Source organism: Xyrauchen texanus, chromosome 3, assembly GCF_025860055.1.
Source record: "Xyrauchen texanus isolate HMW12.3.18 chromosome 3, RBS_HiC_50CHRs, whole genome shotgun sequence".
NCBI classification, from domain to species: Eukaryota; Metazoa; Chordata; class Actinopteri; order Cypriniformes; family Catostomidae; genus Xyrauchen; species Xyrauchen texanus.
Genome location: NC_068278.1, coordinates 58,247,700 through 58,262,506, shown reverse-complemented (window position 1 = coordinate 58,262,506; position 14,807 = coordinate 58,247,700). Strand labels below are relative to the sequence as shown.

The window sequence follows — 14,807 nt, the reverse complement described above, 5'->3', positions numbered from 1 at the left end:
TAGGATTCCCAAAATTTGTCTCAGATGGCAGAATCGTTGCCAAAATCGTACAGTGTGCACCCGCCTTTAGACTTATCAAATCATGCCCCATTTTTTTTTGTATGTTCAGATGGCAAGTGGAGGAAAAGTCACAAAGTCTTGTACCGTTCAGATAAAGGAAACAATTTTTATTCAATGAGCAAAAGTGATTCCATAAGTGAAGACCATAAGAGGGTTAAACACTTTTTTTGTTTGTTTTAATTCATTTAATTATCATGCAAATTAATACCAACCTTGACAAAGTGACTGATTAGCCACAACAAAGTTGAAAAAAAGATTTGAATGTTTTAAGCATGTTTTCACACCGTCTTCCATTATAACAACAAGCAGATGGGCAGTACGACATCAGTTACGTGTTAACAGTGTTTATAAACGTGGTACAGAAATCTATCGTTTCCAATGAGAACATGTATAAACCATATGAGCTGGAAAATAATATAGTATTTATCGCAGGGTTTTTGTAACTCCTTCACAGTCTATTTGAGATGTACTAAAAGCTTTATAATGTGCTCAGCTGTGAGTTTACCTGAGGCTGCAGTGCAGAGTGATATTCTCTCATCACATCCATAGAGTACAGGTGAGGGATTGGTTGAAAGGGGTTAAGGGCGACCAGTGTGCAGCCAGCATGTGTGTAGAACACATTTGCACTGTACCTGGCCTGCAGGCATTTCAACACTGCCGAAGAAACAAAACAACACAACTGACCATTATCGATATGGTTTCATTAATATTAGAAGTGTATTAGATTTGTCCACACTGTACCTGTTGTGGGGGTAACAGGATTGACTTTGGTGAGGTCATCATAAGTGTGAAGTTTGGCTTCATTAATGAGAAAGTCTTGGAGATCTCCTTCCAGTGAATCAAGCAGAGATTTCCTGCGAGTCGGGACTCTGTCTTTCATTCCATTTACCTGCATGAGAGAAATAAATCTGCTCAGAACATTATCCATAACATCATTATTCATAATAGGATAATCTTTGCCTTTTGTTCAATTCACTTTAATGTGCACTTGTGCAGCATCAATCAAGTCAATTTTATTCTGAAATGTTACTGAACAAGTACAAATAGGCCTGTATCATGTTGTTCCAATAACAAACAGGTTAATCGCTCACGACTGACGTTAACATGTTCTTTTAATCCTTGTGCATTGTGTTCCTCATTGGCTAAAACTCCTTGTGTTTCCGGGTCAAAATGACAACAAGGTTCATTAGTTGCCTGGGATATTCATTAATCACAGGATCACAGGTGTGTGTGTGACAGACTTGCCATGATATCATAATTTTCACACCGGTGCGGTGTTCACGTTCAAACCGACCAAAACCGTTATAACCGCTGCTAGATGCTAAGTGATACTATGGGGTAATTTTCGTTAAGCAGAAGCCTACACAATATTGCAAGGCAGCATGATTTCAAACTTTGAACTCAATTTGTTCTATTTATTTTAACAAAAAATTCAAATGAAACTGAAAATTTAAAAGTGCAATTAAAATGTGTGTTAACCTTTTTTAAAGATGGCTTTTCAACAGTTGTGAAGGGCAACATCGCTTTGGCAACAAACCGAATTCATCCATGCATTCTCTCCATCATGGGCTACCGGTCGGGCATTTTGTTGTCCGGGCAAATACATCACGTATGGTGCTTTTCCACTGCACTGTACAACTCGACCCTGCTCTGCTCACTTTTTGGGGGTTTTCCACTGTGGATTGTACCACCACGGTCGAGATTCCAACCATAGATTGTAAAAAAAAGATGGACGACGCCCCTTCGCTCTTTTCCATTGGTGAGAACTGAAGCCGCCAGTGTCCCGATATGGCACTGACATCTTGGGACTTGAGTCTGCGCAGTTGCGATTTCGGGACCAGACCTGCGCAGTAGTGAGCAGGAAGTAAAGCCGCGAAAACAAGGCCCCGCCCTCACTCTCACTGAATCAATCGCAAGCACACGCCCCTGCACTTTTGACTTTGACGGTGTGAAATAATGAATTATAGAAATTTAGATATTAAATTTAAAGCTCCAATCTCCTCAGTCCTCCGAAGATCCCGAAAAAAAGTCAGTTGGTGCTTCATTGACTACTTCGCTCAGAGAACCTGTCAATCACAGCTGTCAATCATGATGTCACAGCACCGTTTTTATAGCATCAAATAACTAAAAACAAACTTATTTTGAAAACAAACACTTGAAATGACATCAACGTGATAGAAACTACAGTAAATGACAGAAACTATCTTTGGAAAAAAGATATGTGAAGTGTAATTTAATTGTTTACTTGGTCTCACGTCCCATTGAATAACATTGGGAGGCAGGGTTTATGACCTATACTAGGACCAGTCACCGGGGGGCGATCGAGACGTTTTGGCTTCACTTTTGAGGGCTTGTGCGGCACACTTGGTTCCAACCGATCCTAGCCTAAATGTGACGTCAAAACCCTGCAGATCACTGATTGGCCAGAGAGAATCGTCACTACCAGCGTCACTGGATTTGCGACACAGGACATCAACCCACTAGTTTTAAATTAAGCAACAGCGATCGCGTGAACGAATGATACCGCTACTTTCCGATTGTAAATAGAACCGACTGTGCGCAAAACCACACCGTGGACAATAAACGAGGTGCAGACGCTCCTCTCGTTAGTAGCCGAGGAGAGGATCCAATGAGAGCTGGGTGGGGTGACGCGAAGAGGCGATCAGCCAATTGTCTGCCGCCATTGGTGTATGAGTGTGTGTGTGTGTGTGTGTGAATGGGTGATTGAGACACAGTGTAAAGTGCTTTGGTAACCTTTGACATTTTAAGACATTTACCATTTACCATCTATAATCCCACCCACGTTGACGCGGCACAAAACTGCAGTGGAAAAACAAGCTCAGAAAAGTAAAGCAAGCAGAGTTGAGTTATTTCGAACTGTAACGTGCAGTGGAAAAGTGCCATTATTGTGGGTAGTAGCGGGTTTAATATTGGTGTTTTATTACCTATCATCCCAGGACCCCGTTTAGCTGCTTCGGAAGGGTAATGACTTTAAATATGTGTGAATACATTTGTTTTGTTCCCTTCTAGGGCTGGGCGATATGCAAGAAATATGTTCACAACATTTTTATTAAAGAAATAATAAGCACAATATCCAATTACATCGTCAACCCCGAGCTGAGGGATCGGTGAATATTCTTGCTTTAGTGATTTTGCATTATAAATTTAATTTATTTAAAAAACAAAAAACCCTGCAGGAAAATCCAGATTAAGCTGGTCTGTGTTTTGAAACATGGTAGTTAGTCCAAGCTAGTCAAAATAGTCTAAATTAAAGAAAAATGCTATTAAAATAATAAAGTGGTAAAAAAAAAACATTTATAACCGCCTTTCCATTTACCGTCAGGCAAGTATCCGTCTATGACAACAGGCGGAAAATTACTAATACAAATTAAGATATATAAACAATTATAAATGTAAACGTACTAATTATAATGATGATAATAATCACTGAAATATAAATCATGGGGTTTTTGTATTATTGTATGATTTAATCAGAGATGTATAGGCTGCAGAGTTGCGTTCACAATGAACTGCGCTGTGTCAAAGCACCTCTTGATCTGAGATACTATTCTTGCAAAACATTTTCAGGAGACTGAAACAAAGAAAGAGTGAGAACCCTTTACATACGTCTGTTCCATGAGACTACATGCCTCCGAACAAACAGCGCGTCAGACATGCGCATACACGGCTTTTCTGTCATCTGTTCTTAAATAATATAATAAAGTGTGTTTCTTCAAGCGTATATATATATATATATATATATATATATATATATATATATATATATATATATAAAACAAAGAATGAAATGATTGTATGTGCACATCAGATGGTTGGACAGGTTCCTGAAAACAATTTTTTTTCCTTTTTTTGTAGCCAAGGCCATTAATTTCCAATAGCCGGTCATTTTTGACCGGGAACAAAACAGGTGTAACAAACCAATAAAATGTAAATGAAATGGTCCCATTTTTTTTTTCTTCTTCAGATACCATATGTTAACAAAGTCAAAGGAATTTTATTCCAATTGGATTAAGGAAACAAATCCAGGACAAAATGACCGTAACACAACATAAGGGTTAAGAGGATTAAAATCCAAATCTGTAAAACAGTGTCTTTTAAATACAATTAAACCTTAAATAAATTAATGCAAAGGGCTGTTTCAGAGCCCATAAAGCCCAAAATCACTATGCAAAAAATTATTAGCAATAATTATGACTAATTACTTGTTTTGTATTACTCATAACTGATGTACCATTCCCCACTTTAAGTTGCTTTAAGCCAAGTGTATAATACAGAGTCGGCCCCCCATGACTCGTGTGTTTCGTGGTGCTGGTGCGAAAACTTCATGACTGTAGTGCATCAACTACATGACCATTCATCCCTGACTCAGACCATGTGACACCTCACATTAAGATGCATTTTGGGTGATCCCTTTTGACCACTTGTGTTTGGATTTGGAGGGGAGAGTCTCTGATTTCATGAGGACATATAATCAGTAATTACGTCTGTGTTTTACTGAATAATAATAAAGCGTAAATAAGTAAAGGACGAGAAAGCAAATCGCTAAAAACACAGGTTCTCTTAATATTCCCAAACATGACATATAGATCAGAATTCTGAGTTATTTTAGTGCAGTACCTGTAAATGAGCTTCAAATGTGCGTGCTGCTCATTTCTGTGTCCCTTTTGTACATGTTCATGCATTTGATTGTTTTAATTGTCCGGTCGTACACATACTTCCCTTTAAATCTACATGTAACCGTGAAAAATCGTCCGTTACAGCTACCTTTAGTCGACCTGATTCAGACGGATTGCACAAAATGCATCTTAAAATTAAGATAATAAAATTAATTCACAACCTTGCTCAGTTTATTCATGATAGCATGTCAACAAACATGAAAGAATGGCTCTCGCATATATTTGCGCTAATTTGCAAAAGAGAATTTAGGAAAACAGTGACAATAATAAAGCCAATTTTTTGGACTTCTGCTTTATAATAACTTGCCCTTCTCTTGCGCTTCCTCTATATTTCATTGGCTGTGGGTCATTAAAGTTTGGGACACTGCGCACAACTGACGACATGTCGTATAGATTTCAAGCAGTTTTGAAAACTGTCGTAGCATCTGGGACTAGTCTCAGCATGGCGCAGGAGTGGCCATACAAAAAGTCTGTTCGTAGTGAGATCTGAGAGTACTCATCGTGGACCAGTCACTGACTCAAAGATCGAAGAGATCGAGCTTGAGTTGTGTAGTACACTAGGCTTTAGTATACGGTAGTACCTAGCCTTAATACCACACCAAGAAATTAGGTCCATCACGAGAGCCCAGGCTGTAAATCCACATCCTCTTATGACAGTATAATTCAAACATGCGTTGAGAACATGACAGGGCAAGCTAAAGACAAGCTAATAATACACACTGTCTGCACAACAGGCCTGTCCCTAATCCAATAAACACAGGTAAACTACAAGACTATCAGTCTGAGGAGTCTGAACTAACTGGTGAACATCTCAAAAACACATAATTAGTTAGTTAGACTTTGGTTAGAGTACAGGGATCGATAGTTAGAACGTCTCAATAACAGACTAAACCAGAAAACATCTTTAAGATGAATACTAAAACCAGTCTGGCATCAATACAGCAGTCAATGCATGAATCATAATGGCTAATGGAAAAATGATAAAATGACTGTATCTGTGGCAAGGGCTGGTCCCAGACGTTGTTGGCACAATAGACTGCATGGCATGGCAAATTAACTGTACTATCCACATTTAACAACAACAACACTTCATATCTGAAGGTGAGCTTGAAAGTCTGCTTTAGGAAACTTTTTTTGGGATACAACCAAAAATGACAAATTTTTGACACATTGTATTGTGGTCCTCTTTTATTACAGTGGAGGACCAGTTGAAGGGTTTCCTTTGGGAATGGGAATGGGAATGACATCACACAACATTGTTTTCCCATAATCAAGTGCCTGACAGAAATGTGTTTAGGTGGGCATGTGCATTGTTGATGTCCCTGTGCAGTAATCTGCGTGTGAATTACAGGCCATCCTCAGATTAACTGCACCACTGTTTAATCCGGGACATTGACAACACAAGACACGTCAATGGACATGCATATCAGGTATTAGTGGAAAAGCATGCCAGTTCACAGTAATTAAATAAATAAACACAATGTAACCCACTTTATTAAAGGAATTTTCCAGGTTTAATACAAGTTCAAGTGCAATGGACTTTTAGACATGTGCCATTGCAGCAGTGTTGGGTGTAATGCATTACTAATCAATTAATTACTGCAATTAAATTACTTTCTCAACGAAAAAAGTAAAGTATGGGATTACTCTTAATTTTTCAGTAATTTACTTCTGATGTAAAAGTGTTAAATACGGTATGGACTCTAGAACAATTCTATATAAAACAGCAGTGAATTTGAAATAAAAAAAAATTCAAATCTATGTTTTGTAATTGAACGCTGTCCCCTTAAATTCTTAGGCCAGTTCATGAATAATTGATTAGATTATATTTGATTTATTTGGAAGAAATAAAAGAACAGTTTCATGTCTATCCTTGTTTTTTTCATCTGGTCGAGGTTGATCAGGGTTTTAGAAAGTAATTAGTAATAAGTAATGCAATTACTTTTCAGACAGTGTAATTTGTAATCTAATTACACTGTAGAAGATGTCATTAGTAGTTTAGTAATTTACTGAGTAACTTACCATGATTTTTGGACGTGGTACCATGGTAACACCATGTTTTAGCACATGTAATACATTTGGACATGGTGTTACCATGGTATTTGAATTACTTTAGAGTACCATGTTAATACCATGGGACAAGATTATGTTCTCATGATATTACCATTTCACTCTCAGTCCTTTTTGTTCGGGGTTTCCTTTAGATATAGTCTATTTTATTATCATGTTCAGTTTAACTTTAACTATTCTTCACTAGTTTCACATTACACAATACTAATTCAATAGTCTACCACTCTGAAAAACACATACAAATGTCACTTCTGTAGGACTGTTAGAAAGATGAAACATTGGTGAGAAAAGGAAGGTAAAAACCCTTAAATTGAGAGGTAAATAATGCGTTTAACTAACCTTTCCGTTGTGTTGGCTCGGTCTTCCAGCCTTTTCCAAACTCCTGAACGTCATGTCTGAACTATTAACGGTCGAAACATCTTTATTTCTAAATAAAAGCTTCTGTTTGGCATTCGCCATGACTGTAGACTTTAGGTAGAAAACTTTTTCCAGTTTTTATAATGTTATTTCTGTCATTAGGGTAACATTTTATGAGTTATCTTTTGTTTTTCAGCCATGAAAATTCCTGAGTGAAGGACAAATCTCCAACCGCGCCGCTACTACTGGTTCTGACATGCGTAGTGACGTCACAGTATTTATACGAGATATGCCGCAAAGGCCCCGCCCTTACAATGATGTGTACATGGAGGTCACGCCCAACACGGAAGAGCAAACATTTCAAACCTCGTTGTAGAAGTGAGATTTGCTAATTAGTAACGAAAGATCCGTAAGAGGAATGTATATTTCTGCTCTAATGAACAAATGCATGTTTAGTAGTCATATATAGGAGTCCCAGTTTAGTGTGCTAAACCGGTTTAGTTTGTCTGTCCACTGCTGTGATGCGGGTCTCTCTAGCTATCCTGATTTACCGAGCGTAACAGGGAAAAGCCAGTTACAACTGTTCATCGCGCATAACACGGGACGAGGTAGGTCAGACATCTCAAAATAATAAGTCAATTACCTTTAAAATTGTTTTTGGGATGTTTGTTTATATTTCACTTAAACAATTCAGGTCAAAACTACCTTTACAGCCTAATATGGTAAGGGGTAAAAGGGATAGTTCACCCAAAAATTAAAATTCTCTCATCATTTACTCACCCTCACGCCATCCCAGATGTGTATAACATTCTTACTTCTGCTGAAAACAAACGAAGATTTTTAGGAAAATATCTCTGCTCTGTTAGTCCTTACAATGCAAATGAATGGTGACCAGACCTTTCAAGCTCCAGAAATCACATAAAGACAGCATAAAAGTAATCCATACGTCTCCAGTAGTTTAATAAATGTCTTCTAAAGTGTTGCAATCACTTTGGGTGAGAAGCAGATTCACATTTCAATCATTTTTACTATAAATCTCCACTTTCACTTTCAGAATGTGAAAGTGGAGATTTATAGTAAAGAAAAGGACTTAAGTACTGATCTGTTTCTCACCCACACTTATCATACCGCTTCTGAAGACATGTATTTAACCACTGGAGTTTACTTTTTTGAGCTTGACAGTTCTGGTCACCATTCACTTGCATTGTATGGATCTACAGAGCTGAAGTATTCTTCTAAAAATCTTCATTTTGCATTCAGCAGAAGAAAGTAAGTCATACACATCTGTTATGGCATGAGGGTGAGTAAATGGTGAGAGGATTTTAATTTATGGGTGAACTATCCCTTTAATATAGTACAGTAGCATAGGCCACATACCTTTAAAATGACCAGATATCATCAGATATGCCGGCTAGCCAGATTAAATGGACAGTGTTTAGTAATTTTGAGATTATTGACATCGGTACTTGATTGGCTTGTTAACAGACCTTTGAGTTGCAGAGTATAAATTTCATCATTTTGAGTGAAATTTGAGCATATATTGTGTAAAATGTTTGTTAATTTCATCAGTCTTGTATATACGCACACACACACACACACACAGATAGTTCATTAATAAATTGTATGAAATGCATACATTCATGTTTACTTGTTTTATGATATATAGATTGTATGGCCATTATATCAGCCATCGGCTACTGCAATACCCATATCAATCTATCACTAACCAAATATGATCATAATTTATTAATTTTAGGCTTATCTCTTGTTACAGGCAATGGCATCATCAGAAGGGAAGATTGAATTTGTCAGCAACCTCAATGGGACAACTCTGACGGAGGTATCGCTGGGATCCCTCTTAGCCCCACTGTGTTTTCTCAGCCGCGGACTCTTTCTGATAGTGTTCCGCATGCGAAAAGGGGTCCTTCCACTATCCAAGGGAGCCCATCTCCTGTTGGACTTCACGACACTGATAATGCCTTTGGTCCTGTCATGCACCGTACTTAGCGACATTCTACACTTTGTCATCATGGGCCTAGCTGTTGTTGACTTGGCTGTCATATACCATGTGTATAAGAACGGAAAGCATCCTTTTCGAGGTTCCTTCAATGGTGTGATTGACAGATTTGCCCAAAGCAGTGTAGAATCAAACCTGGTCCCATTCGTAACTGTATTCCGAGTTTTAGTCAATGTGAAGACGGCCATAAGCATTTTAGCTGTCGATTTTAGTGTGTACCCTAGACGTTATGCCAAAGCTGAGACGTATGGAACAGGCGTGATGGATTTTGGTGTTGGAGCGTATGTAATGGCCAATGCACTGGTGTGTCCTGAGGCTAGAGGAAAGGACATTCGAGGGTCAAAGATCGGTCACGTGTTAAAGCAGTTTCTGTCCGTCTGGCCCTTGGTTCTGTTGGGGTTGATGAGGCTTGCAAGCGTCAAGTCAACCGGCTACCATGAGCATGTGTCGGAGTATGGAGTTCACTGGAACTTCTTCTTCACGTTAGCCATTGTCAGAGTGGTGGCGTCTGTACTATTAGTCGTGTTTCCTGTGAACGCCTCTTGGCTTCTTGCTCTACTCATTGGTGGAACCTACCAGCTGGTCTTGGAGACAACCGATCTCAAGTCCTTTCTCATCCACAATGACGAGCGCACAGGCTTTCTGCAGGCCAACAGAGAGGGTATCTTCTCGGTGGTGGGTTACGTAGCCATCTATATGGCCGGAGTTCAGGTTGGTCACTATCTGATGCAGAGAAGAACTTCAGTTAAAGCCTGGGTCGGAGTGATCCGTAACCTTCTGTTAACCAGCTTCGGGTTATTCTTCACCCTATACCTATGCCAGACGTACACCGAGCCAGTGTCCCGTAGAATGGCAAACTTTTCTTTCTGTATTTGGACTGTAGCCCAGTCCATGTTCTTTCTCTCTTGCATTAGCTGTGCTGATTTAGTGTTGCTTTTCTCGAAGGCGATCTCAAATGTTTCTCTCGTGTCTTCATCTTGGAGTCCATGTCCACATAAGTCGGTAAATTCATCAAGAGATGAGAAAATTAGAACAAATATGGACGCTTTATGCCTCATACAGTCCGTTAGTCGGAATCAGTTGTTATATTTCTTACTAGCAAATATCATGACAGGTTTGACCAATGTGTTAGTAGACACTCTGAACAGCAGTGATGTTTTGGCTGTAAGTGTTTTGCTGTCATATATGTTCATGAACAGTTTAGTTATATTCATTCTGCATATAAATAAAATAACTATCAAGTTCTGGTAATACATCATTTTTGTTGTTTTGTACTTGTACAACTTCAGAGTTGTTCGTGTAAACGAATGCCTTTTATTTGATTTATTTTTCCATGAGTTTCAAACTCTGCCGTGAAAGTTAATTGCTTGTAAAATGCAAACAAAATTGTGTGTAATTTGTACATGCAGTATATTGTTTTTGTATATCCAGGTTTGGGGAGTAACGGAATACATGTAACGTGATTATTCATTTAAAATTCTAAATATTAATAACTCTATTCCATTACTGTTACAATTTAAATCATTGGTAATAAAAAAACAGTTTCAAATAAAAAAGTATTTTGATTACTGAAGAGGTTACTTTGTTTTTTATTGTCATTTGTTTTATTTAATATTTAGACTGTTGGAAAACATGTATCCATATAAATGATGCGATCCGAGGAACGTTTGAACAGCAGTGAAACACTTTCTTATGATGTGTTACATTCATACAGTTGTGAGAGACAAAAGAAGATATGACATCATTGAGGAACTTTCCCTTGGGAGCTTAATAGAGGAGCCACATCATGTTTCTACAGCTTAACAAAAAACACATGAAGCACAAGTCCAATAAATACACGATTACAAGCCTTGTCAATGTTTTTATGGTGTTAGAAATGCTAACCAATGTAGCCTTTAACATCAAACCGAAAGCTACAAATAATATATTTTCTGCCTCATAATATGAACAGAATCCACATACGATCAGAAAAGGATGTCGTTGGGTTCAAGTTTGGAGCAGCAAAAATAGTTAACCTTGTGTAAATTGCCATGTGAACAGTTAGCTTTATGCTAAGCTAAAATGCTACTTCTTGCATCGGTGACAGATGCGGTTATATTTTATGATTTCTAAGACGAAAGTTCACGTTGGAGCATAACGTTTTCTCTAGTAAGATCTTTGATATTAGAAAATGTTCTGCAAAAATTGTGTTCTTAATGAGAATTTAAATATTGTTTTTCTGTCAAAAATATCTAATAATCCTTAAAACAAGATACATTTACTTGAGTAGCAAAACTGCATAAGATATTTAGGATTGTTTTAAATAAAAGTGTATTTTCTTTATTTACTTGTTTATAATTAAAACAAGGGGAAAAAATGTGCGAGTGCTGAAGAAGTAATCCAAAGTATCGAGTAATCTAACGGAGTGTGTTACAAATGACATTTTACAGCATGTATTCTGTAATCTGTAGCGGAATACTTTTTAAAAGTAACCCTCCCAACCCTGATATATATCAAACATTAATGTATTAAAACAAATGAATGCATATATTTCAAAGGAGACATTTCGTGCAAATGGAAAGATAACATAAAAAAATTATCACATCAAGGTTTTAGTTTAATTGTGTTGTAGATTCTGTAACTGGCAACCATTTATTTTTTAATTCCCAATTTTTATTCACTTTTTACTTTTTGTATTTCACTTAAATCAAATCACTTTATTGTCACACTACCATGTACACAAGTGCAACAGTAGGTGAAAGTCTTGTGTGCAGGTCCGAGCAACATAGCAGTCATGACAGTGACGAGACATATACCAATTACAATAAACAACATACTTACACAACACAATTTACATATCAAATGTACACATACTTACACAACACAATAATTATATACAATGTACAGTAGACAATACACCATCCATCCATCCATCGTCAACCGCTTATCCTGTGTACAGACAATACACACAATATAGAATACACAATATACAGTAAGTAAGAGGATATGAAATATATACACACACTCACCTAAAGGACTATTAGGAACACCTGTTCAATTTCTCATTAATGCAATTATCTAATCAACCAATCACATGGCAGTTGCTTCAATGCATTTAGGGGTGTGGTCCTGGTCAAGACAATCTCCTGAACTCCAAACTGAATGTCAGAATTGGAAAGAAAGGTGATTTAAGCAATTTTGAGCGTGGCATGGTTGTTGGTGCCAGACGGGCCGGTCTGAGTATTTCACAATCTGCTCAGTTACTGGGATTTTCATGCACAACCATTTCTAGGGTTTACAAAGAATGGTGTGAAAAGGAAAAACATCCAGTATGCGGCAGTCCTGTGGGCTTAAAATGCCTTGTTGATGCTAGAGGTCAGAGGAGAATGGGCCGACTGATTCAAGCTGATAGAAGAGCAACTTTGCCTGAAATAACCACTGCTACAACCGAGGTATGCAGCAAAGCATTTGTGAAGCCACAACACGCACAACCTTGAGGCGGATGGGCTACAACAGCAGAAGACCCCACCGGTACCACTCATCTCCACTACAAATAGGAAAAAGAGGCTACAATTTGCAAGAGCTCACCAAAATTGGACAGTTGAAGACTGGAAAAATGTTGCCTGGTCTGATGAGTCTCGATTTCTGTTGAGACATTCAGATGGTAGAGTCAGAATTTGGCGTAAACAGAATGAGAACATGGATCCATCATGCCTTGTTACCACTGTGCAGGCTGGTGGTGGTGGTGTAATGGTGTGGGGGATGTTTTCTTGGCACACTTTAGGCCCCTTAGTGCCAATTGGGCATCGCTTAAATGCCACGGCCTACCTGAGCATTGTTTCTGACCATGTCCATCCCTTTATGGCCACCATGTACCCATCCTCTGATGGCTACTTCCAGCAGGATAATGCACCATGTCACAAAGCTCGAATCATTTCAAATTGGTTTCTTGAACATGACAATGAGTTCACTGTACTAAAATGGCCCCCACAGTCACCAGATCTCAACCTAATAGAGCATCTTTGGGATGTGGTGGAACGGGAGCTTCGTGCCCTGGATGTGCATCCCACAAATCTCCATCAACTGCAAGATGCTATCCTATCAATATGGGCCAACATTTCTAAAGAATGCTTTCAGCACCTTGTTGAATCAATGCCACGTAGAATTAAGGCAGTTCTGAAGGCGAAAGGGGGTCAAACACAGTATTAGTATGTGTTCCTAATAATCCTTTAGGTGAGTGTATATGTTATGACCGGTGAGGAAACAGGACAAGACAGACGAGAGGTGCGGATCCAAAAGCGGTTTTAATGACTTTAACACAAGAAATAAAAGGTAAACACAAAGGAAAGTCCACGATGGGAAAAACTGGAAACTTGAAACACAATGAAGCAGATTAAACACGATAAAACAAAACTAAGAACTCGGGTAGGGAACATGGACCAGGCTAGGAAACATACCAGAAACGAACAACAATCGACAGAGACTAACCAAAGAACCAGGGTTAAATACACAGACAAAGTGGAGACAGAACGAGACACAGGTGGAACCAATGATGAGTGCAGGCAGTGAGGGAGGCCGGGAATTGTGGGAAATGTAGTTTTAGACAAGGACAGTGAAACACGGGGCGGACAACAAAGAAAACGTGACATGGAGCGTGAACGGTGACGGGTGAAAAGGAAAACACAGAGCAGACAAGGAAACATGACAAGAATGTGAATAGAGAAACATAGAACACAAGACAACAGTGAACATGACAGAATAAAAAGAAACTACAAAAAGACTACAAAACCAAAACAGGAATTAAACTAAACTTCACGGTGACAGTACAAAAAACAAAAGACAACAGGAAACATAACATAACCCCCCCTCAAAAGGACCGGATTCCAGACGGTCCTAACAAAAAAACAGAAATACCAAAAACACAGAATTACCAAGGAGTGAGGGGGTAGACCGGGGGAGAAAACAGATAGATGAAAGGGGGAACAAGGGACACAGAGACCATCCAAGGAGGCACAAGGGACAAATAGGCAGTCCATGGGGGCACCAGGGGCAATTAGGCAGTCCATGGGGGTACAAGGGAAAATTGGGCAGTCCACGGGGGCACAAAGGGAAAAGAGAAAGTTCACGGGGGCACAAAGGGAAAAGAGTCAGTTCACAGGGGCACAAAGGGAAATGAGATAGTCCGGAGGGCCAATTTGGCAGTCTCTGGAGGCACACAGGGACAGGTTTAGGAGGCCAGGGAGGTATCGCCCGGGCAGTGACAGGTTTAGATGACCCGGGGGCTGGCCATAAGGCAAAGGCCGGTTCAGGGGGCCTGGGAGGAGGCCACAAGACAGAGGCCGGTTTTGGTGGCCTGGGAGATGGCCGTGGGCCAAGGGCCGGTTCAGGGGACCTGGGAGGTGGCCACAGGACAGAGGCCGGTTTTGGTGGCCAAGGAGATGGCCGTGGGGCAAGGACCGGTTCGGGGGGCCTGGGAGGAGGAATGGCCACTGGGGAGGCCGGCGGAGCCGCGTGAGGCGAAGCCGAGGGAGGCTCGGGAGGCGAAGCCGAGGGAGGTGATGGCTTAGAAGGCTTTAGGGGCGGAGACCAGGAAGGCTCTGGAGTCTCTGGGGGCGGAGCCGTAGGAG

The 14,807-nt window shown here is 39.5% G+C and overlaps 2 protein-coding genes across 2 annotated transcripts in view; one reads left to right on the top strand and one right to left on the bottom strand.

The window, feature by feature from the left end:
- LOC127631753 (unconventional myosin-XIX) overlaps window positions 1-7,418 on the bottom strand; it is a 29,756-nt gene extending 22,338 nt beyond the window's left edge. The window contains exons 1-3 of the mRNA XM_052110063.1: window positions 7,167-7,418; window positions 802-949; window positions 566-714 (exon numbers count right to left, since the gene is read on the bottom strand). Coding sequence (XP_051966023.1) covers window positions 566-714; window positions 802-949; window positions 7,167-7,286 — 417 coding nt within the window. The 5' untranslated portion in view covers window positions 7,287-7,418. The remainder of the gene's footprint in view (window positions 1-565; window positions 715-801; window positions 950-7,166) is intronic.
- A 108-nt stretch (window positions 7,419-7,526) lies between these two features.
- On the top strand, window positions 7,527-10,697 carry pigw (phosphatidylinositol glycan anchor biosynthesis, class W). The gene is made up of 2 exons (XM_052110218.1): window positions 7,527-7,792; window positions 8,959-10,697. Exon 2 carries the CDS (start codon window positions 8,962-8,964, stop codon window positions 10,450-10,452), a length of 1,491 nt encoding a protein of 496 aa, XP_051966178.1. The 5' UTR covers window positions 7,527-7,792; window positions 8,959-8,961; the 3' UTR covers window positions 10,453-10,697.
- Window positions 10,698-14,807: the final 4,110 nt, after the last annotated feature.

Coding starts and splice junctions, on each gene's coding strand:
- pigw (XM_052110218.1), top strand. CDS start 8,962: ATGGCATCATCAGAAGGGAAGATTGAATTTGTCAGCAACCTCAATGGG.